Here is a 25,416-nt window from a genome sequence, read left to right as displayed (position 1 = left end):
TGTAGTCGTGTTTGCTTTGACAAGTATTATTCAATGGTTAAATTCCAAAAATGCACTTTTTAATGTGGAAAGAGTGCATTTCCTTCTTTTATGAGGCCTGACGGATGGTTTCAAAATGGAATATGAATGCTCAGCGAGCAGTGCACTTTATTTTGAATGTTTTTATGATTGTCTGCATGAGAAAGTATCCAAGTTGGTGCCTCCTGTGTGTGTCTTTGCAGTTTTCTGGTTCAGATAAGTGATGGAATGAGAAATGGGAAATGTAAAAAGACGTCCCTCAGCTGTGAATTACTCTTGTTCCCAATAACTTTTGTGTGCATCTCTGTACTTGTGCATGTGTTTGTGTTTAAAACCTGCTGGGCCATCCTTCAGTTGTTCTCATGCTATTCTTTGTTTACCAAGTCAATGACATACAAGAATGCCCACGATAAAGAAAAGGAACAATCTTTAAAACACAAAAAAATAGTCTAAATTCTTAGAAATTAACTTTTTGTTTTCATGTTGGTTTAATATGGTTTTGAAAAATCATTCAAAACAGATTTGATTACTCTAATGTGGTGTAGCAATTAAGTAAAAAGTAATGACATGTTTTCCTTACATCTTGAATACATGTGTGAGTGTACATATAATTATTTAAACATTTTTAATTGCATTTTTAAAGTAAGACACATTTTTCGAAAACAGCATAAATTATTAATTCACAAATACCATTACAATTTACCACATTTACAACCTGAACTAATCTGGAGTTTTTGCATGTTTTTATTTTGGCCACACCACTTGACTGTGATTTGGCAAAGTTTTTTTTCAAATATTAATAAGCAGTGAAGCAGTTTGGTTATTTTTGTCTAAGAAATAGTAATAAAATATTATTCCAAGCTGCTTTAAATCATATTCTTCTCAAGAATGTAATTCTTCTTTCATTTAATGAGGTATTTCTTAAATATGATAAGTTGTATCACCCTGTATCAGCATTTTGCCTTTGTCCCCAAAAGTATCAAAATGAATTTTAATTCAGAAATTAAAAACATACTCTTCATAGAAGAGTTGTATTCAAGTTAATTTTATGTATAAATTGCATTTTTAATATATTTTTTAAATTTATTTTATCCTGCAACACAACATTTTATACTCTTAATATTACCCCGTGATTTGACTGGTGTAATCAAAAAAGGAGTTGTTGTGGCATAATTGGCATCCTTCCTCCATGCCGTTGGAGACATGGTGGGCACCGCATGGGTTTTCCATGAACTCTAAGCATGCCACTGACTCATTACTTCAAAGTCAACGTCTGTGCTTGAAACTGGGGTGGGGGCAGAGGCAAACTGGATCTGAAATTGGGGTTATTGTGGGATTTTTGTGCAGTGCAGCAGATTTTCTTTCTCCAAATTGGGAGTGCATGGCAGTTCTGTTCCCACTTGAGGAGTCTCAGATTTGATTGTTTATGCCCACACTGGTGCTCCAAGGCACTGATGTCGACAAGAGTAGAGGTGTCACTGTGTGGAGCAGAAGAGCTGTAATGATTAACGATTAGTGTTTAGTCTGAAGTTTACATTTCATTTAAATTCTATCCCAGATGGCTGTTTTTGAATGAACGTTGTGCATGTGGAAACGGTCAACTGCTGGAATGGAGAAATTACTGACTCATAGTTCAGGTTGAAGACTAGCGCCAGTAATTGAAGAGAAGTCAGAGGATCCAAAACCATGTTGACCACATCAGAGCGCCTTTAGTGGTCAGATGGTGTATAATCAATGATGTGTTCAAGTCTACTTTGTGGCAATCAAACACAATGTGCCATCATGCATTCACATGCGAGTGTTTTTGCTTGCATGTGCCTGTTTTGTGATGAGTAGGACCTTGGCACAGGCTAGAGATGTGTTTGTGAAAACAGGGCCTTCCACCAGGCTGTTATGATGAGTGCTTGGATGTGTCACACATGGCAGAATCACTTTTCTGTGCATAAGGAAATACAGTTTTTAAAGTAGTAAATCCCTGGCCTGATTTGAATCCTGATTGGCCTGTTACTAAGAATTAAGAACATTTCCTCTCTTGGATTATGTCTGAATTGCTGTACTATTAAAGTGCTTTGAATTCTGTAAAAAAAAAAAAGTACTTCTAGTCTTCTTAAAGTGCTCCTATTATGCTTTTTCTAAGAAAGGTCTGCAAAGTTTTGAAGATCAAAGTGAACGACAAATAAAGTTATTGCCTCATAAAGGAAGAATCGATTTACGAACTGCCGAAACAAGTCGTCTGCTATTCCAGTCTCATTTCCATAACAAATCTATGTATGTTTGTAGCAAATTAGCATAATGCCAGATATGGTCTTCAGTGCTTCCCACACATAGACTTTACTTGGGCGGCCCGGCCAGGTATATTAACGGCCGCCCAAGTATATTTGGATACACATTTTTGCTTTTATTATTTTTATTCTCTTATACTTTTGTATCTGCCCGAGATAATGAAACTGATTAACTAGTCGGTTTACTATCGACTACCCACTATCGATTAACTAGTGGAAAATTGTACTCGGTTACGTATGTAACCTCGGTTCCCTGAGATACGGGAACGAGTACTGCGTATGGGGAAAAGCTCCTTTTTCCTCCTCGCTGAAGCCTTTTTTAATAGCGCAGTGTAACTGCACGTCTATTGGCTCAAAGGAATGAAACTCTTTGAACCAATGACGGCACGGCGTAGCCGCGCGAGCCTATGGCGAAACAGCGCGCCAACAAGCCCGCCAAAACGGTCGTGGCTTATTGCTATATAAGCCGGCGTTTCGCCATGGGATTCAGTTCTCTCTCCTTCAGCGACGACTACGCTTCGCTGGATCCTTGCTGATTGCCTTCGCCGCTGGAACGAGCTCTCCGCCGTAGAAGAGGCTTAGCAGAGGACAGCTAAAGACCGGCGCCGCCGCAGACTGCCGCCCAGAGCGCCGCTCTCGACCACCTGCCGCGAGCTTCCGGTTTCGCTCTCAGCGAATCTCCTGCTGCCATCCGGCGAGTTTTGAAAGCACCTTCAAGCGGATTTTTCCGCCGCTGCTTAAGAGCTTCTTCCGCGGCCTTTACCGCTCTAAAAGAGCCCACCCAAGCGCCGTTTTTACGGCGGCAGCATTGTTTAAAATGCCGCGCCACGCTTGTGGACGATGCAGGATGTTGACGGCCATGGTGAGTGCATCGGATGTCTGGGCAAGTCCCACGCGGAAGCGAGTGCATGAATCTCGCTTCTCTTCGCCCAAAACGGGCGTGGCTTATGGCTATATAAGCTGGCATTTCGCCATGGGATTGTTAAAACTCGACTGAAGCGACGACACTGAGCCGCAGTGTCGAGGCACGGCATAAAACGCAGTACTCGTTCCCGTATCTCAGGGAACCGAGGTTACGTAGGTAACCGAGTACGTTCCCTTTCGATACTCTCACTCATACTGCGTATGGGGAACGAATACAATCACGCCGTGCCACGACAGGGAACGACAAAACATATCATGGGCGCGAGGGGGCCTAGAGGATATGTGAGGGGCCAAGGCCGTCGAACCCTAGGTACAGGAGCAGTAAAACCCCTGAGGAGGCGTGGCGACGGGGCTTGAAGAGGCCGTGGTATCACACCGAGAGGACCCGAGCATGTAAGGTCGGGATGTCCAAGTTTTAAAACCTGACAAAAGTGGACGGCGAGGAACAGCCACAGATGTCTTTGAGAGAAATACCATTATACCACGCCCGGGATGAGGCCATGCCTCTAGTGGAGTGGGCTCTTACTCTTATGGGGCAGTCCAGGCCCATAGAGGAGTAGCATAGAGCGATCGCGTTGACTATCCAACGCGAGAGGCGTTGCTTTGAGACCGGAGACCCCTTGGTGAGGCCTCCAAAGCAGACAAAGAGCGGGCCCTTGAGGGCTGAAAGGACAGTGGAGAGGTCCCAAGAAGGAACTGTAAGTGGTCTAGGAGGGTTAAGATGCCTAGCACCTCTTAAGAAACGGACAATGAGGCCGTTTCTTTCCACCGTCTGGCCAACGATAGGGGCGTGGAACGCTCCAATGACTGCAACGTAAACCTTGAGCGTGGAAGGGGTGAGACCACTATCCAGCCGTTCCTGGAGGAAAGACAATATCTGAGATATGTCACTCTCCGCAGGGTCGACGCTGCGCGTTGAGCACCAGTCAACGAAGACTGACCACTTTTGAGCATAGAGACGCCTGGTAGACGGAGCTCTAGCTTGAGAAATGGTGTGCAGAATGTTCCCGGGGAAATCTACCGGCTCCCATCGAGGGACCACAGGTGCAGAGCCCACAGCTCGGGCTGGGGGTGCCAGATCGTCGTTTTCACCTGAGAGAGGAGGTCTCGTCTCAGGGGGATTGGGCATGGGGCTCTTGTGGAGAGCCTGAACAGCTCTGAGGACCAGATTTGGGTCCACCAAGAGGACTCTGTGTTTGTCTTCCCTGACCCGTCTGATGACGCAAGGAATCATTGCGATCGGGGGAAAGGCATAAAGGAGGAGCCTGGGCCATTCATGGGCCAGCGCATCCTTTTCCTTTGAAAAGAAGGTTGGGCAATGAGAGGTTTCTTCTGAGGCGAAGAGGTCAACCTCTGCCTTCCCGAAGATTTCCCATATTATCTGAACCGTCTGGGGATGGAGCATCCACTTGTCCGAGGGGACATTGCTCCGAGACAGCATGTCTGCCCCCAAATTCGTTTTCCCAGGTATGTGGGTTGCTCTGAGCGACCGTAGCCTGGGCGCTGCCCATTGGAGGAGGCACTTTGTCAGGGCACAAAGGCGGCTGGGCGATAGGCCTCCCTGGTGGTTTATATATGCCACGACCGTCATACTGTCCGATTGGACCAGCACATGGTGTCCTTTCAGGAACTCCTGGAATGCGGCCAGGGCGTATTCCACTGCCAGCATCTTGAGGCAGTTGATGTGCAGATGGCTCTGCTCGTGGTTCCACGAGCTGAAGGCCGGTCTGCCCTCGAAAACGGCTCCCCAACCCGTGTTGGAAGCGTCCGTCGAGAGCACCTTCCTTATTAACACCGCCTGAAGGGGAACTCCACGCTTGAACCAGCTGGGGTCTGTCCAAGGTCTCAGAGCTGTGACACAGGCCTGATTGACCCTGACTAAGAAGCGGCCATGCCGCCAAGCATGCAGTGGAACCCTGAGTTTTAGCCAGTATTGCAGAGGCCGCATTTGGAGGAGGCCGAGATGCAGTACCGGGGAGGCGGAAGCCATCAGTCCTAGCATCCTCTGGATGGACTTTAGAGGGTAACGGACATCATTCCTGATCAATGCAGAGAACTTCTGAATCGTCAGAGCGCGCTCTGGGGAGATTACAGCCCTCATATGGACTGAATCGAAGACTGCGCCCAGGAACGTGATACGTTGGCTGGGGAGCAGCGAGCTCTTGGCAAAATTGACCCTGAGTCCCAGGCACTGAAGGTGTATCTGTGGTGTTCTAGCTCGGTACGAGACTGGGCCAGTATGAGCCAGTCGTCGAGGTAATTTAAAACTCGGATCCCCATCTCTCTTAGAGGGAGAAGCGCCGAGTTCATGCACTTGGTAAACGTGCGGGGAGCTAGAGACAGCCTGAAGGGCAGGACCTTGTATTGATATGCCACACCCTCGAAGGCGAATCTCAAGAATCGTCTGTGGTGGGGGGCTATCTGGATGTGAAAGTATGCGTCTTTCAGGTCCAGTGAGAAGAACCAGTCCCCAGGGTGGATCTGCGCAAGGATCTGCTTCAACATTAACATTCTGAACTTCCATCTCATGAGGGAGGTCTACTTTATGACCTTTATATAATATGTTTTAGACGGTTGTAAGAATGCATGTTTTATCTCTCACATTTGAAGGATCAATCGGCAATAGTATAAACATTTCAAAATAAGAGTCCCGGTGTATTGTGCCTTGTTTATAATTAAAAGTCAAGTTTTTTTCTTCTTCTTTGCATTATTGGTATTTTGGATACACAAGAAATGCATAATATTGCATAATAATAGTATGTAATTAAATGTAATAGTTGCCTATGTAATTAAAATGAATTTCAATAAATAAAAATATAGATTTTTGTGCCATGGGTAATAGGAGGATTTTCCACCTGACTACCACCGCAAGAATATTTCAAACCTGAGGGAAGCACTGGTCTTTATTGGCCTTCTATGCTGCGAACAACATCTACTTTGATCCACCATCAGACACTGTAGTTGTAGCTGAGGCCTGAAGAGTTTGGTTTGTATTGTCGACATGTCGAAGACGCTGTTTTTTGCACTGTGAAAGCAAATCCAAAGGATGAGGACTTGAGCTGGAATTGATACAGTAAAATCAACCCCAAAATTACTGATCTTATCCCTGTGTATCAAGTGTTAAATTTCAGATATGGTAACGGGAGTTTCATTTCCGAAACGTGCTGAAAGCGGTAGACCGATCACAACAAACTGGGTCATCTGATCAATCAGAGCAGAGTAGACTAATCACAACAGACTGGGCCATCTGACCAGTCAGAGGAGAGAAGACCACTCACAACAAACTGGGCATCTGACCGATCAGAGCAGAGTGGACCAATCACAACAAACTGGGCCATCTGATCGACCAGAGCAGAGTAGACCAATCACTACAGACTGGGCCAACTGACCAATCAGAGCAGAGTGGACCAATCACAACAAATTGGGCCATCTGACCTATCAGAGCAGAGTGGACCAATCACAGCAAACTGGGCCATCTGATCGATCAGAACAGAGTAGACCAATCATTACAGACTGGGCCATCTGACCAATCAGAGCAGAGTGGACCAATCACAACAAACTGGGCCATCTGACAAATCAAGAAACTCTCTGAAAGGAGGGTTTTAGAGAGACCGGATCCTTTATCAAGCCGTTTCAGACACTGTGAGAAAAGATGTGATACTGCAATGTATATTATGAGAAAATGTGTTTTTTGACCTTGGATGCATGTAAACCTATTGTAGGAGACCGCCAAAACAAAATTAGAAACTTTTAAATTAGCACTTTAATGACTTTTTTTCCTCCTGAACTTTTAAACTTTTCAAAAAGCAAAGCGTCTTGAAGTTGCACACTTCAGAATCTTAGCAGATGTAGTACATCATCTAGATGTTGTTCACCTATATTGTATCACCTATATTGTGCCTATATTGCCTGTATTGTAAGTACTTAGTACTGGACTTCCTATTCATTTGACCTGCTGTTTGCATACTGTATGCAAGTTTGGACTTTTGAACATCCTGACCATTTGAAAAGAAAAGCGTAAAAACAGGTGCACATTATTGTGGTTTATGACAGGCAGTTGCATAAACTATAGAATAAGTGGAATCATTAGCAGATTAAAATGTAAACTGTGAGAATTTTAATTTTGTTTAAACAATGAGGTGATGGATATGCTAATAAAAGTTAGAAAAGAACAATCAGCAAGGAATGAAAGGAACAAATTGGTGATAGTTTTAGAAAGGAAAGTAAGCCTTCATTTACATAAGGGATTGCAGCACACTTAGAGAATAATTTCTATATAAAAACCAGAATAAAAAAACCCTTCCACTTACAAAAAAAATAAAAATAAAATTGAGAAAAAAAAAAAATATCCTAGCAGCAGTGTTGGATAATAATTAACTAGAAGTGCTACTTTAGTTTACCTAAAAATTAATTCTTTCGTAATTCACTCACTCTCCAAATCCGAAAGACTTACTTCATTCAGTAGAATGCACAAAAAGGTGATAGTACAATCAAAAACTCAATGCAAAATATTTAATTATTGTGTAGCTATTACTGTAACTAGATATTTTTAACAAAAAAATAAAAATGACCAGTCATCACTTTCCACAAAGCATCGTAATCCAGACATATAGTTTATAAATGCTTGATACATGATTACTTGAATATATGTTTATGTTTGTTTTAAAATATTAGAAACAGGAAGAATGTAATTAAGAATAAATTAAGAAAAGTCATGGGAATTTCTATAATGAATTTAGTTTTTTTGTTTCCTTTTTTTTACTTTTTGTGTTCATTTTTTCTATTGAAATACATGGTTTAAAAAAAATTTTTTGGGATGAATTAAGTTTTGTACTTTTTTGTTATAAGTTTTTATAGATGTTTTTTTATTTGATTGTAAAGTTATGTATTCCAGTTTGAGGTTATTAACTACTTTTTTTTTTTTTGTAGAATAGTGACTAATGTCAGTGACTGTCACTAATGACTGAGTTTTTTTTTTTTTTTTTATTATTTTAATTTTTTTGGATGAACTATCCATTTAAGCCATGATGGGAACTTTAAAGAGTGTGTTGTGTCTATAGCACTCTGGGCCAGACACAACAACACACAAACAAATAACGGTGATCACTCATGCTTCTTTTTTTCCCCTGTCTATTTCTTTCTGCAGGTTCTAAGAGGACCACAGCTCATCGCTGTGGCATCGACCGACGGGACCGGCGGAGTTGACGCGTCTCCTCTCCAGGGTAATGATATTCAGGTGCAATACGTCCAGCTGGGAACGGTGACCGACCACACTGGCGCAGTACAAGTGAGATAAGCCAAAGCACACACAAACACAACTTACCATATTAACGTTTTCATCAGCAGTGTTATCTATGACATAACCATTTTATTTCAGAGAGGAATGTTTTCTGTCACAAAATGACCACCAACGTTGCACAGGTGTTGCGATGAATGTTATCTCCACCATTCTGATGTGTGGTGGGCAGCAATTCTGTACCAACACCGCAGGGTGGCGTAGTGGCCAACATGTGCGATGTGTACATTTCAAAGTCTTTAACCCTCTCATTTACCATATGTTCTTTGTAGAAATCGTAGACAGCGATCTTAACCTGCTCTCCGCTCTCACTTTTGGCTAATCAGCAACCAAGATCAGTTTGTTTTTCCTCAGAATAATAAATAGCCACTAGTTGTCCTTTTCCTCCCTGTCCATTTTCTCATTTTTATCCCTCTTTTTCATCTCATGCTCTGCATCAAGCTCTCAACATGCTCAAGCCCTCCTTGATGTGTGTTTTTACTCTAATCACTTCCCCATGATGCCTTTACCGCGTTTCAGAGCAACTAAATGGCGTGCACACATATTCAAACACATTTAGAGGTTTGACAGTCATTATAGGTCACCACATTTTCCCAGCTGCACTCACGTGTTTGATTCATGTGAGGCTTCAAGTTAGGGTTGAGGAGCACTGGCACAAATTGACTTGCATACTTGCACATCTGCTTTTATGTTTCTGTCTTTAGAGAAGCAAACACTGTTTTAAATCTGAAACAAAGAACAATCGGTGTTAACTTTATGACTGAAATTAGTGACACAACTTTTGGTTGTCCAGGACTTTTTGGTTGGTAAAACCGACACAAAAAAAAAAATATTTTTTTTGGCGAAAAAAGTAAACGTACACGAGATTATATATATATATATATATATACAGCTATGGAAAAAATTAAGAGACCACTTAATATTGATTTCTGAACTTGGAGTGGTCTCTTAATTTTTTCCATAGCTGTATATATATATATATATATATATATATATATATATATATATATATATATATATATATATATATATATAAATAAAAAAAAACACATGAACAATTTAGCCTATTATAGCTAAACTAAATAATTCATTGGCAAAAAATAATTTTAAAAAGTAAGTAAATAAAACTGGGCTATGGGTTAAAACTAATGAATATAATGTAATGTTGACAAAATTAAATTATTTTCATTAAGGCTGTGTGTCCACCAAAGTGTTTTTTAGCCAGCTGAAAACGCTAGGGCTCTTCTGAAAAGTGCTTCAGCTTTTGAGAGTGCTTCAGCTTTTTTTTTTTTTTTTTCAGTTGACACACTGTATGTGCTTTGATATAAAATATCCGTGGAAGTGTTACTAGTATCTGATTTCACAATTAGTTTGTTTCTGAAAGTGTCGACACAATGTGACGTACTTGTTCTGGCACTAGTTCTGGATGAAGAGATGTGCTCGTTGTTGTTTATCGTTGTACAAGCAGAATATTACAGTTGGTCAGTGTTGTAATGGTCCCGCCCCTCACTGTGATTGGACGGTAGGGTAAAAAGTGACAGTGATGAGTGCTGCGCTTTACACAAAGTTGAACATTCTTCAACTCTCGGCGACCAGAAAAAACGCAGAGCGCTCATTGTGAAATAGATTCTCAGCTCCTCACACTTTGTTTTAAAAATGTGGCGCTCCCATTTAAAACAATTGGAAAAAATGCTCTAGCTTCTGGAAAAAAATGCTTTGCTGACATGGCCTAAGAGACAAAATGTATGACTAAAACAAAACCAAAAAAAGTAAAAACAACAGTGAGAACAGATAATTCAGTGCCCTTTGTTGTGGACCATCCCTCTTACATAAAAAAAAAAAAAGAAAAGAAAAAAACACTAGCATGCACCCCCGGAATGGCTTTTGTGAGCGGGAGAATGTGAGCTATTTGGTAAAAGGGACAAGGACGAGGCCTTTACCACAGTTGCCCTTTAAAGTGGTTAGGCTGGTACAACTAAAACCTCTTTAGACGGAGACCTTTGGGCGCTTATGGTTTAAATATTCTTAAAGGGCATTTCCTGCATAAAGTCAGCACTTCTTCTATTTGCTTTGCTAATACACTTTCCTGGTCTCATTGAGCACGATTTATCATCACATGTTAGTTAAAAAAAAAAAAAAGAAGAAATTTCATTAAAATGTAATAACTTGCTCCGCCTCTGAAATGACTTTCCTTTACAGGTGACATCACCCATCAGCCCCTCCTCCTCTCTATACTGTGCTGTAAACAAAGCCCATGCAAAAACAAATGTTCCCCTTCCTCTCTTTGAAGTACATTTATTCATTGTGATGTGCTGTACCTGGGCCAAATTTGCTGTACGGCTTAAAATTAGTCTCAGTGCCTTGTTATCTGAGTGACCTGCATCTTTCTTTTCCTCTTTTTCTCTCTCATGGATATTACACACTTGCATTTTGGCTGACCTTCAAATATGTAGCTTCTCATCTTCGTCTAAGCACGCTGTACCAAACCCCAGAAAGCAGTTTGTGGGAACAGCTTGATGATCGCCTTTGTACCCAGACCCCATCAGAGGGTTTTAGATTTACCTCTAGCCTCACTTGTTACTTTCGTTGGTGGTCTGGACGCCTTCCAAATTGACTCTCCAATTATACTGTACACATCAAAGCTGTCGGAAACCGAGTAAATCTCTGTTAATTGATTAGAGATTACTGCTGTTTTGTGATGAACCACCTGTCATTGGGGATCAAATAAACAGATGCCAGAGGAAATTAATAATGTTTATGGCATAAGCACACTCTGCAGTGGAACTGTACTGTAGTTAGCTAACAGAAGAACTTCCTTCTGTTTTTGGGAAGATAATTCGGTGGGAAATTTGTTTACATGTAAATCGATTCGGTAACACTTTATTTTGATGATCCCCTTTAGACATTCTGTTGAATGTAAGTAACGATGCACCTACATGTCAACTAATTCTCAGTAGAGTAGATTATACTGCTTAATATCTGTTAACACTTTGTTTTGGTGATCCCCAACAGACATTCTACAGTCCTTATACTCTAATGAGAGTTAGTTGAAATGTCGGTGCAACATTAGTTTTCAACTGGATGTCTCAAGAAGACCATCAAAATAAAGTGTAACCATCAATTTCTACATGCTTTATATTTTGCTGTCTAGTTTTTTATATTTAATCTAATACTATGTATAATAAATTACTTAAATGTATAATAATATAATGTATATCACATAATAATAATGAATTACATAATATATAAAATCACACTTTCTTGCTGAATTCTTAAAAAAGTAAAAAAAAATTATATCACAACCTGGATATAGGCCTTATTTATTTCATATACGAGTTCAATTTTACATTAAAAATATTAGGTAGTGTGGCAAAAAAAAAAGCCAAAATTTGATTCATTTAATTCAAATGTGTCCTAACCAGTGGCAACTGAGATTGATTATTCATCCATGTCCTTTATCATAGCCACACCCACAGTGAGATCTTTTTTGTCCAAATTCCTGCTCCACACAGCTGAATATTAAAGTCCCTGTAAAGTCAATTCTGAGAATTCTTTCTAAACACTTTATAAATGTTACAAATGTATTGATAAAACACATTACAAAGTGTGTGAATTGAGTAATGCTTAATTGTGAAGTTAGAGCGTTAAACAGTTTTTCACCAAGTCTCTGCTCAGGATTTTTTGGGCGGAGCTAAAACGGGGGTCTAATGACGCACATCGTCCCCTGAGCATAGCCCCTCCCCTAACACTATATAACTGTCGATGACGCACCGAGCGTGGCGCCGCCTCTACAGCGGTTCACTCGCTGTGTCTCGAGCCTATGGTCTCGAGTGTCATTACAGTCATACAGCCCTTTGTACATTTAGCTAGTAATGCCTTCGTCACGCAAATGGTTGTTATAATATACAATACAGCTCGGTCTTCTTATTTCCTCCCGTCTCGCGGCACCGTCATTTGTCGACTCGACAACAGTCCGGCAGTAGGCTACGTGCCCACCAATGAGTGCAAGTTACCGAGTTTGCGTATGTTATAATTAGTAGGTAGTCCACAGTAACTCTACTAAAATGTGCAACCCTCAAACGTGATTCTTTTGTTTATATGCATCAGTATGTTTGACTCATTAGACAAGTAAGTTGAGACGGCAGCTCTCGCGAGTGGGTGTGGTTTCAGCGCCGACAGCGGACACGCCCCTAGCGTTTGAGAGCAAAGAGCGCTGCCTATTTTTTCGAGATTTTGATAACTTATTTCATTTACTTGCAGATTTTTTTAATCATTCAAATTTGGCTGGGTGGTTAATAACACATTTGTCTGTAGTGTGAAAAGCTCAAAACACATACTTTAAAATGACTTTACAGGGACTTTAAAGATCAAATATAATTTGATTGTCTATGATTGTTGCGTTGTGCAACATTTTTCATTTAAAATTACTTGCTGGTAAATAAAAATAATAATAATAATGGAAAAAAATAATTATTAAATTATATATATAAAAAATTGACTAAGATTAGAATTCGACCTCAGGGAAAAAAATAAAATATATAAAATAACAAGTAAATACTGTACAAGTGGACATTAGGGGGAAAAATTATTATAAGAAATAAATAAAAATTTAAAAACATTAGTGGACCACAAAGAAAATTTGAAGTCATTTTATTGTACTTTATAAGTGAATTGTATGTGGACATCAGGGGGGGGTAGAGCAGACAGGAAAGCATTGGGCGGAGAGAGGTGGGCAGGATCGGCAAAGGACCTCGAGATGGGAATCGAACACGGGTTGCCATGAAAGCATTTGCGCCATATGTCAGCACACTGACCACTAGGTTATTGGTGCTGACGAGGATTCAACTTTTGAGCTAAGAAGCCAGGAAGTAACTAAGGATGTGCCTGAAGCCTAAATCCGAATTCGGAAAGGCACAGAAAATGAGTAGCGCATTCTACAGAGCCCCTAATGGGACATTGTTAAGCTTGCTGTAGTATTTGGTTACATTACAGAACATCAGATTTCACTTATCACGTAAAGATAGTGAGGAGAGATGACTGACAAGACAATGGCGGAGGATTTGGTACGCAACAGATCCTGAGCATCATTGACAAATATCTTATCTTGTAAAATGTGCTGTCAGTACCGCTGCTCCCTAAAAACAGAGTATGGATGATTGCGAGTTTGTGAAAGTAAAAAGTGAGCGCACATTCCAAAGCGATTACATAACCAGCACATTGATAACAGCTCTCTGATGCCCACAAATTATGTACAATATAATTATTATCCAACTAGATAATTATGAGAGAATGCAAAAGCATTAAAATATTATATATATATATATATATATATATATATATATATATATATATATATATATATATATATATATATTTTTTTTTTTTTTTTTTTTTTTTTAAGATAAATATCTTTTTTTTTTTTTCATCATCATGTCCTTTTAGGGGATACGTAGAATGCATCATTTCCTTTCCTAACATAGTATTCGGCTTCGGGCTCATCCCCAGAAATGACATCAAGTGCATATCTTTTTTACTAGGTTTTTTTATTCTTTAAACTCTAGAAAAGCTTAATAATTGAGCAACTTGTAGTCAGTTTAATCATTTAATTTCCAGCTGAAATTTTCAGACAGCTGTCTTCTTATGCCTCACATAGATGATGCTCTGACCCCCTTGTTGGCACTCTACCACCATCCCGAAGTCACAGCGTTTCTCTCTATGTGAATTTCAGGATTATTTCAATCGCTCTCATCTGCTGCACAAAACATGTGTTAGTGTTTACAGACTTTTTTTATGTACACACCCCTTGATTTTTTTTTCTTGTTTTTTCTTCATTTAATAGTTTCCATATCACACATATGATCACCACAGATAAAAATCGTTGAAAATAAAGAGGTTTCCGGCCAGGAAGGTCTGTTCTCTGTACAGTCTGATAGCTCACTTACAATGTGATGTTGTTAAATGATTCAGGCATGAATTCCCTCATTGGCCCTAATGAGTGCCCTCTTGTGGAGCCACAGGAAATCGGCCCCTGAGGACTTTGCACTTAACACCTAAGATGAAAAGCACAGCCTGCGAGTGTCTCACATCAAATGGGCTGTGTTTTAAGAGTCTTGGCACTTCTGGGCCGTGCCCTTGAGTACAGTTTGAGCCTTTGCACCGTGCAGGTGTGCGGTCTGTTCCCCTGGCATGTGTTGAGGAAGGAATGACTCACTCCACATACTCTGCAGTGACTCATCCTGCGTTGTATCCCCCTGCATCACTCCCTCCATCTTTTTTTTTTTTTCTTTCTTCGAGGGAGTGTTTTTATTTCGACGACTGAGATAAAGTGTAGCCTTCATCTGACCCTTTACTTTTTTCCTCTTTTTCCATCTCTTGTTGTTGTCCTGCTCTTTGTTTCTGTTGTATCAATCTGTACACCTGTCAGCGCTGTATTTGTCTGCTTTCACTGCCTCTATCAATATGGTAAAATGGACATATTAAGCCTGGGCGAATGGCGGGATGTACAGTGTGACGATGGATATGTGTATACACGGTATTTAATAGAACAGACAGTGTGTCAAACCGCATTGCAGACAGACACTTCTGTTGTAGATTTGTTTTTAATGCAGTGGATTCTTTTTTGACATGTTGAGTGCATTAGTCCAGTGGTGACACATTGCCATTATTAATATGGTGCATTCCTATCAATGTGGAATTCCGCTTATGTGCGGTCATCTGTGCACAAATGTCATAATACTATACTGGCTTCATATTTATAATGTTTTACTGTTGATTCAAGTTCTTATCTAATTTCCCTCAAGTCAATCAAATTACAAAAAAAAAAAAAATCATTTTGGAAGTATTTAAGTCTCTCTTTCTCTCTTTTTCTCTCTCTCTCTCTCTCTCTCTCTCTCTCACACACACACACACACACACACACACGCATGCATATACAGAGCTTGACAAATTTATTAGACCACATGTCATAATAAAAAGAAAACAAATATTTTTGAAATGTCAAACGCTCTCAGGAGCTCAGTGAATTCAAGCGTGGTACGGTACTGTGATAGGTTGCCACCTGTGCAATAAGTCCATTCATGAAATTTCCTCACTACTAAATATTCCACGGTCAACTGTTAGTGGTTTCATAACAAATTGGAAGCAATTGAGAACAATAGCAACTCAGCCACGAAGTGGTAAGCCACTTAAAATCACAGAGCGGTGTCAGCACATGCTAAGGCGCAACAGTGCGCAGAAGTCGGCAACTTTGAGTCAATAGCTACAGACCTCCAAACTTCATGTGGCCTTCAGATTAGCTCAAGAACAGTGCATAGAGAGCTTCATGGAATGGGTTTCCATGGCCGAGCAGCTGCATCCAAGCCTTACATCACCAAGTGCAATGCAAAGCGTCGGATGCTGTGGTGTAAAGCACACCACCACTGGACTCTAGAGCAGTGGACACGTGTTCTCTGGAGTGACGAATCACACTTCTCTGTCTGGCAATCCGATGGACGAGTCTGGGTTTGTGTTTGCCAGGAGAACGATACTTGCCTGACTGCATTGTGCCAAGTGTAAAGTTTGGTGGAGGGGGGATTATGGTGTGGAGTTGTTTTTCAGGGTGTGGGCTTGGCCCCTTAGTTCCAATGAAAGGAACTCTTAATGCTTCAGCATACCAAGACATTTTGGACAATTTCATGCTCCCAACTTTGAACAGTTTTGGGATGGCCTCTTCCTATTCCAACATGACTGCGCACCAGTGCACAAAGCAAGGTCCGTAAAGACATGCATGAGCGAGTTTGGTGTGGAGGAACTTGACTGGCCTGCACCAACCCGATAGAACACCTTTGGTATGAATTAGAGCGGAGACTGCGAGTCAGGCCTTCTTGCCAACATCACTGCCTGACCTCACAAATGTGCTTTTAGAAGAATGGTCAAAAATTCCCATAAACACACTCCTAAACCTAGTGGAAAGCCTTCCCAGAAGAGTTGAGCCCAACTCCATATTAAACCCTACGGATTAAGAATGGGATGTCATTAAAAGTGCACGTAAAGGCAGGTGTCCCCCCAATTTTGGCAATATAGTGTGTGTATGTATATATATATATATATATATATATATATATATATATATATATATATATATATATATATATTATGAGGGAAGAACAAAACACTTAATTTTGTGAAGGTATTTAGCTGACAAAATGTTTTGCTAAAAAAAAGGCAAACTATAGCTACAGGTTTAATTTTATTATGCAAAAAAGATGCATAAAAAACCAAAAAGCTCACAAGAAAAGTCATACATTGACAACAACATAATAATTTATTAATATTTAATTGGTTCTCTCTTGTTTTGCATGTGTTCATAATTTCTTTGTATGACAGCCTGGCCAAAAATGATGTCAGCATAATTTCATGTTTCATTGTGTTATCACAAATAAAACAATTGACTCCAAGCACAACTACAAAGTAAGCTTACAAAGTCTTTAACACATTTAAATAATAACAAGAATAAATGAATAAACTAACATGTACGACTGTCTGTTTTCCAATAGAATGTTCAGGAAAACAATCATAATTTTTCAGTTCATTGCAAAAAATGACACAAAAATGACATACTTTAAAACTCATTCACTGTTTTTTGTTCTCAGGCTGAAGCTTTGACTCCAGCGCTGCAGGCGGAGATGGATGTAAAGGAGGCCATTCAGCTTCAACAAGCTGAGAATGGAGAGGTGGTTCAGATCCAGATGCCAGGCACTTGAAAAACCTTCTCACATGTTCATAAACAATGATATTCGGCTAGAGCGTCAAGCAGAGGGCGAAACCGATGAGCGTGGTCACTCATACTCAAATTCTCACCCGAAACCACTGCTGTCAGTCAACAATTTGACTAAACCCAAGTAAAACAAATGCAATTTGTCGTTTGGAAACTACTGGCCATTTCCCACCAATAACAGTCACAGTGTGTTTAGTAACATATAAGCAATGGCTGGCTTCATCGCTGGCTCATCAAATCTCTCTGGCACTGAACAAAACAGAAAAGAACAGAAGGCTTTTTCCTCTTCAGTCTATCTGAAGTACCTCATATGCAAGGAATAAGCATGTTAAACTAAAGATTCGAGCAGACGGTTGGGCTTAAATCGGTCACTTAAACTTACCCATGTGTCATTTGGGCATCACACTTTGCAGACTTTCATTATCATATATATATATAATGAATTAGCAGCTATGTAAAATATGCTTCAGTTCATAATCCAAGATTTTTCTGTTTTGCTATCCTTTTGTGATGTCTTTTGGCGTGTATGTGTGTTTGTATTGGTGAAAGGCTGGGGTATGTTTGAGGTCCGCCCCTTCTTTATTCATCAATAATCAATTTGTTTTCATTATGGTTAGTCTAAATATTTTTTGTTTCATACAGCTTTATTGTACAGAAAAAAAAAAAACAAACTACTGAAAGTTTTGTGGAGCTTTTGTAGGGCAGTTTACTAATACACAGTAATATGATGACTGTACTGTGTTAATGTAGTATATGAAATATGTACTTTTTCAAATATATATATATATATATATATATATATATATATATATATATATATATATATATATATATATATATATATATATATATATATATTTGTGTATGAAGGATTTGTTCAAAATGAATAAATGAACATTGTTTCCAAATACAGTGTCCTGAATAACAAGTAACAGCAGCATTAACTGAGTCTGCCAGACAAACTAAGGCGACAAGGTGAAATTTCTGCAAAATTTCGCAGTAAGTCCATTGTCTTTTGTCAAAAGTGTATTGATGTATGAAGCACAGCTCACACAGAAGTCACCTTCAAACCATACAGCTTTCCATTGGTCAATGTGATGAATTAATGCAACCCACTTGAACACAAGTAAAATCTGTGTGGGGAACTTTATCACCCTCATCCAAAAATCTAGATTTTGTGGATTCCTATTGAAATGCCTGGATTTCACCTGTGAAATTTCATACTATATTTACTGTTATTTCAGTGTGCAGTAAGTAAACTGGGGACAGTATGCAAATTTTACATGGAATAATGAAATTACCTAGAGTATCACACAAGTACACTATATCCCACAATGCAATGTGCCCGAATTGCCTATGTATTTTCAGTAGGATGAATGAAACTGGAAGCAGTCACTTATTTGACTCCCTTGACTCATTTGATTGATTTTTTTTTTTTTTTTTTTTAATCAGATTAGTCATTAAAAATGGGTTTTTCAATAGCTGATTTTTAAATGTTTACCCCAAATTCTAAATATGTAGTAATAGCATTAATAAGCATCAGTAGTTATTTATTGTTACTAACCTTAAAGGGTTAGTTCACCCAAAAATGAAATTTCTGTCATTAATTACTCACCCTCATGTCGTTCCACACCCGTAAGACCTTCTTTATCTTCGGAAACAAAGAAAGCTACTAAAGACATATTTAAAACAGTTCGTGTGAGTACAGTGGTTCAACCTTAATGTTATGAAGCGATGAGAATACTTTTTGTGTGGCATAAAAAAAACAAAATAACGACTTTTCAACAATATGTAGGGATGGGCGATTTCAAAACACTGCTTCATGAAGCTTCAAAGCTTTACATATCTTTTGTTTCGAATCAGTGGTTCGGAGCACTTATCAAACTGCCAAAGTCATGCCCCCCAGTGGTGAACCATTAAAATTTCGAAACACGACATAACGAAGCCTTGTTTACTGAAATCATGTGACTTTGGCAGTTTGATACACGCTCCGAACCACTGATTCGAAAGAAAAGATTTGTAAAGCTTTGAAGCTTCATGAAGCAGTGTTTAGAAATCGCCCATAACTAGATATGTTGAATAAAGTCGCTATTTTGTTTTGTTGGCGCACAAAAAGTATTCTCGTCGCTTCATAACATTAAGGTTGAACCACTGTAGTCACATGAACTGTTCTAAATATTTCTTTAGTAGCTTTCTGGGCATCTGAAAGTTTTAATTATCCTGCTGGCAATGGAGGCCTCGCTGAGCCATCGAATTTGATCAAAAATATCTTAATTTGTGTTCTGAAGATGAACGAAGGTTTTACGGTGAGTAATTAATGACAGAATTTTTGGGGGAACTAACACTTTAAAGTCATTATTTCAACCCTGTGACAGGAAGTTTGGAATTCATAGACCAATAACCTGAATAGATGGCTGAGTAAATTCTGTATCACTGTTTCAGTGTTCTTTGTAATTATATAAAAAAATGTTAATATATTTCTCTTTCAAAACATGTTTTGTGTCAACCCTGTTACATTCAAAATATTTGTGGTTGATAATCTGTGCAAAATATTCAATTAATTTTTTTTCATAACAGGGTTGAACAAGAATAAAATTATGAAAAAAAAATCATTTCAATGAAAGCAAAATTTAGGTTGAATTTTAAGGTTTTTTTAAATGTTGTAACTGATTAAATATTCTGATAAAAAATAAACAAATTAAAATTAAAAAAAAAAGTTTAATTTAAAATATATTTTGCATTAAACAATAAACAAACATATCAAATAATTATTAAGTTTTCAGGTAAGTCATAAGAACACTCTTGGCACACACGTTTAGTTTCCTGACAACAGCCCATATACTGCACAGTATTCAAAGGACCTGTTCCAAACAAAGCCATTATGCACAAACATTATTGCAAAATAAGTGTCTGTGTTTAGCCACTGAACAATCATCACATACATTATGGTTTAATGATTGCAAGCTAATGAGTGGGAGTGATTAGAAGCAAGCAGCGATGCTTTTGGTTGCTATGTTTGTTTTATATTTATGTGATTTACTTCAGTTGACCAGAACACCATAGTGAGAGTCATGTAAATGTTTTGGTTTGTTAGATCACCATATATTCTCTCTAGAGGCCCCCCCAAACTCCTACTCTGACTCCCTCGTCTCTAATGGGACAAGTTAACCTCTCCCTCATTCCGGATGGAATATCCCAGATTGTAACAGTCTTGACTTTTAAGGCCTCTGGCCAGGCACCACTGGACCCGTTGTCATGGCGAAGGTACAAGATGCACTTACGAGTTGCTAACTCATCCTTTCCCACTGTTGTGGGTTTTCGTCATATTATTTGTGTCATTGGGGCAGGGGCGAGGACAATAAAAAACTTTTGGTGAGTTTTCCCACGCACACTTATAACACAATGGTGTATTTTGGATTGCGTGCAGAAAGCAGCCCATATTAACGCTGATAAAAAGATCTCTCTATTTCCTTTTGTTTTCTTTTAGTCTCAAAGTCTCCTATTACCCGTCTTCTGTACGTCATCCATCTGTCTCTCTTAAGGAATCTATCGCTTTCTTTTTTCTCTGATTTCCGATTGTTCTCATCCTCCCACTCTTTTCTCGGGTCGTGTCTGGTGTTTTGTTTAGTTTTGTGTTTTTTTTTTTTAGCTTCCCTCCTTCTTTACTACCATTCTGTGTTGGTCTTGTCAGAACATGGACTACGGTGTCCCCGTAGCCCCCCTAAAATCCAACATTGACTCCCTTTTCTCTAATAGAACATAGCCAGCTTCTCCCCCATTCCAGAAGATGGATGAAATACCCCAGAAATGAACTGGAGGATTATATCTGGAGGATTTTAAGAACCCAGACTGAGTTTTCATGCCATATTTGTCTATATAATGGATAAAATGTCAAACTCATAGGTTTTAATGATGAAATCATATAAGTTTTCTTTTATCACAATACAGGGTCACTGTCAGTGGAGGATGTGGGTGAATTGTAAATCATTTTACTTCAATTTATGCAAAGTTGCCATTTTTACCACGCCTTTCTTTTCTCTAATCAAAATAAAAAAGATAAAATAAGTTTTCTTTTTGAATACTATTTTAATTGGTAATCATTTCCACAATGTCCTTCACATTCCTTTCCACCCTGTTATTCAAATTATTCTTTAAATAACAAAAGCCAGGTCCTTAGTGACATTATCCTCCAGGGTGTGACATAATTTTTATAAGGTAAAACAACAGCACTAACATCAGTAAGTATTTACAATTGATTTATGGTACATAGTATTGTGGGATTATTTTGTTTTACTCGAAAACCTTCCAACTTCTTTAATTAAATTGTATAATTGGTATGATAATATTTTAAAAGATAATGGCTACCTTTGTATTTCCATCTTGTTGGGAATACTGTTATGTTTCATCCTGTTAAGATTCTTGTTAAACCTTCCTGTTACATTCCATTCTGTTAGGAATCATGTTATTTTTTTATTTCCAGCCTGGTACTGTCACAGACACGTCAGGTTCCACCTCACTCCCTTACCCGCGCACTCAATCACCGGAATTCTAATCACCGCCACCTGCAGCTCATCACCACAGTCATCAGCCTCACTATAAGAACCCCACACTCACACACACACATTGTCCGGTCTCGTTCGTGATACACCCCGTTGTTCACTTACCACAAGGACTCTCTAAACGATCATTACCTGTATGCATCATCTCCTTCGTCTCCATTGTCTCCAGTACTCCTCGTGTTCCTACCTGCTTGTGTGTGTCAAGTCAAGTCAAGTCAAATTTATTTATATAGCGCTTTTACAATTGGTAATTGTTTCAAAGCAGCTTTACATATTAGAAGCACAGAAAAAAAGGGAAGTGGTTAAAACTGTACAAGCAAGCGTGGTAATATGTAACATATACAAGATGGTGCTACATTAAGCCAATGTCGGCTGACTTCCAGGGGTGGAAAAAACCCCCTAGGAGAAAAACCCAGCGTGCTAGCACTGGGAAAAAAGTCCTAGGAGGGAAAAAACCCCTTGGAAGATATATATATGTAAATGTATATGGAGATCAAAATCTGAATTGTACATTTTTATTATAGAGATTAAAAATCGATTATATATAAATATATGTAAGCGGATACGGGGATCCTGGGCTACGTTGTAGTCAGGTCCAGACGCAGGTTCTCCATCTGACCTGGATACGGCCTGGATCCAGCACCCGGCAAACCTCAGGATAAGCAGAGAGACAGATATTAGCGTAGATGCCATTCTTGTTCTGATGTACAGGTATATCTAGTGTTATAGGAAATGTTCTCGGTTCCGGCCGACCTAATTATTGCAGCGTAACAATCCTTTAACGGATTTGAAAAATGTTAATGTATTGATAATGTGTTATGTGTATGCAAGAGCAAAGAGATGTGTTTTTAGTCTAGATTTAAACTGACAGAGTGTGTCTGCTTCCCGAACAATGCTAGGAAGATTGTTCCAGAGTTTAGGTGCTAAATAGGAAAATGATCTGCCGCCTTCAGTTGATTTTGATATTCTGGGTATTATCAACTGGCCTAAATTCTGAGATCGCAATAAACGTGAAGGACTATAATGCATTAAGAGCTCACTTAGGTACTGGGGAGCTAAACCATTTAGAGCTTTATAAGTAAGTAGCAAGATTTTAAAATCTATACGATGTTTAATAGGGAGCCAATGTAATGTTGACAGAACTGGGCTAATATGGTCATACTTTCTGGTTCTAGTAAGAACTCTAGCTGCCGCATTTTGAACCAACTGTAGTTTGTTTAAAAGCCGAGCAGAACAACCACCCAGTAGAGCGTTACAATAATCTAGTCTTGAGGTCATGAATGCATGAACCAACTGTTCCGCATTTGTCATTGAGAGCATATGTCGTAATTTAGATATATTTTTTAGATGGAAGAAGGCGGTTTTACAGATACTAGAAACATGACTTTCAAATGAAAGATTGGTATCAAAGAGCACACCCAGGTTCCTAACTGAGGACGAAGGTTTAATGGAGCACCCGTCAAGTGTTAGAGAGTATTCAAGGTTTTTTCGTGAGGAAGTTTTTGGTCCAAAGATTAGGAAATCAGTTTTTTCTGAATTTAATAATAAGAAATTTCTTGTCATCCAGTTTTTAATGTCAGCTATGCATTCTGTTAGTTTTGTGAATTTGTAGGTTTCGTCAGGGCGCGAGGAAATATAGAGCTGAGTATCGTCAGCGTAGCAGTGAAAACTAACACCATGCTTCCTAATTATCTCTCCTAAGGGCAGCATGTACAGAGTGAAAAGCAACGGTCCTAATACTGAGCCTTGTGGTACCCCATATTTAACCTGTGATCGATACGACATCTCTTCATTAACTACCACAGACTGATAACGGTCAGATAAGTATGATTTGAACCATGCCAAAGCAATTCCACTAATGCCAATATAGTTTTCAAGTCTTTTTAAAAGAATGTTATGATCGATAGTGTCAAAAGCAGCACTGAGATCTAATAACACTAATAGAGAAATACAGCCACGATCGGATGATAGGAGTAGATCGTTTGTAACTCTAACGAGAGCAGTCTCAGTACTATGGTATGGTCTAAATCCTGACTGGAAATCCTCACAGATTCCATTTCTTTCTAAAAAGGAACACAGTTGTGTTGAAACTGCCTTTTCTAGTATCTTTGACAGAAAAGGTAGATTCGAGATTGGCCTGTAATTTACTAAATCTCTCGGATCTAGTTGAGGTTTTTTAATAAGAGGTTTGATAATAGCCTGCTTAAAGGTTTTTGGCACGTGTCCTAGTGTTAAAGATGAATTAATTATATCAAGAAGTGGACCTACGACCTCTGGAAGCATTTCTTTCAGTAGTTTAGTCGGCATTGGGTCTAACATACATGTCGTTGATTTTGATGATTTGATAAGTTTAGATAATTCTTCCTCTCCTATAGCGGCGAATGATTCTAGTTTTACCTCAGGGACACTACAGTGCACTGTCTGAAGAGAAACTGTAGACGGTTGCATGTTTATAATTTTCTCTCTAATATTATCAATCTTGCAAGTAAAGAAGTTCATAAAGTCATTACTGCTGTGCTCTATGGAAACGTCAGCAGTTGAATCTCTGTTTCTAGTTAATTTAGCCACTGTGTCAAATAAATACCTAGGATTATGTTTGTTTTCTATTAAGAGATTTGAAAAATAAGTAGATCTAGCATTTCTTATGGCTGTTCTGTACTCAATCATTTTTTCTTTCCACGAAAGGCGAAAAACTTCTAGTTTTGTTTTCTTCCAACTACGTTCAGCTTTTCTAACAGCTCGTTTTAGAGCCCGAGTGTGCTCATCATACCACGGCGTTGGATTAGTTTCCTTAATCTTCTTTAGACGTAAAGGAGCGACCGCATCTAATGTGCTGGAAAAGAGAGAGCCAATAGTTTCTGTTGCAGCATCGAGTTCTTCTATGTTGTCAGGTATACTAAGGCGATGAAACTGCTCGGGGAGATTATTTATAAAGCAATCTTTAGTGGCAGACGTGATTGTTCTACAATATTTATGGCTGGGTGGTGGTTTTGTAGCCTTGGCTAATTGTATTATACACGAGACTAAATAATGATCTGATATATCATCGCTCTGCTGTAGAATTTCAACAGCATCAATATCTATTCCATGCGACAGTATTAGATCTAGGGTATGATTACGACAATGAGTGGGTCCTGACACGTGTTGTTTAACTCCAATAGAGTTTAAAATATCTGCAAATGCCAATCCAAATGCGTCTTTATTATTATCTACATGGATATTAAAATCACCAACAACAAGGACTTTATCCGCAGCCAGTACTAACTCTGATAGAAACTCAGCAAATTCTTTGATAAAGTCAGTATGGTGCCCTGGTGGCCTGTATACAGTAGCCAGCACAAATGTCAACTTACATAATGTTACATAAAGCACCATCACTTCAAAGGAATTATATTTGAAATTCTTTTGAATGATTCTGAATATATTACTATAAATTACAGCAACACCTCCCCCTTTGCCTTTCTGTCGAGGATTGTGTCGATAATCATAACCTTGAGGACTAGATTCATTTAAAGTAATGTAATCGTCTGGTTTTAGCCAGGTTTCTGTCAAACACAGCAAGTCTAGTTTATTGTCTGTGAT

General features: G+C 39.0%; 1 protein-coding gene across 3 annotated transcripts in view; it reads left to right on the top strand.

Annotated features, from left to right (window-relative positions):
• banp (BTG3 associated nuclear protein) overlaps positions 1 to 18,001 on the top strand; it is a 56,016-nt gene extending 38,015 nt beyond the window's left edge. For all 3 annotated transcript variants that reach the window (XM_067380244.1, XM_067380245.1, XM_067380243.1), the window contains 2 exons: positions 8,371 to 8,511; positions 17,151 to 18,001. In XM_067380244.1, the coding sequence (XP_067236345.1) occupies positions 8,371 to 8,511; positions 17,151 to 17,261 (252 nt within the window). In that variant the 3' untranslated portion in view covers positions 17,262 to 18,001. The remainder of the gene's footprint in view (positions 1 to 8,370; positions 8,512 to 17,150) is intronic.
• Positions 18,002 to 25,416: the final 7,415 nt, after the last annotated feature.

Source organism: Chanodichthys erythropterus, chromosome 24, assembly GCF_024489055.1.
Source record: "Chanodichthys erythropterus isolate Z2021 chromosome 24, ASM2448905v1, whole genome shotgun sequence".
Lineage (NCBI taxonomy): Eukaryota > Metazoa > Chordata > Actinopteri > Cypriniformes > Xenocyprididae > Chanodichthys > Chanodichthys erythropterus.
This window is presented reverse-complemented; position numbering and strand designations above follow the sequence as displayed.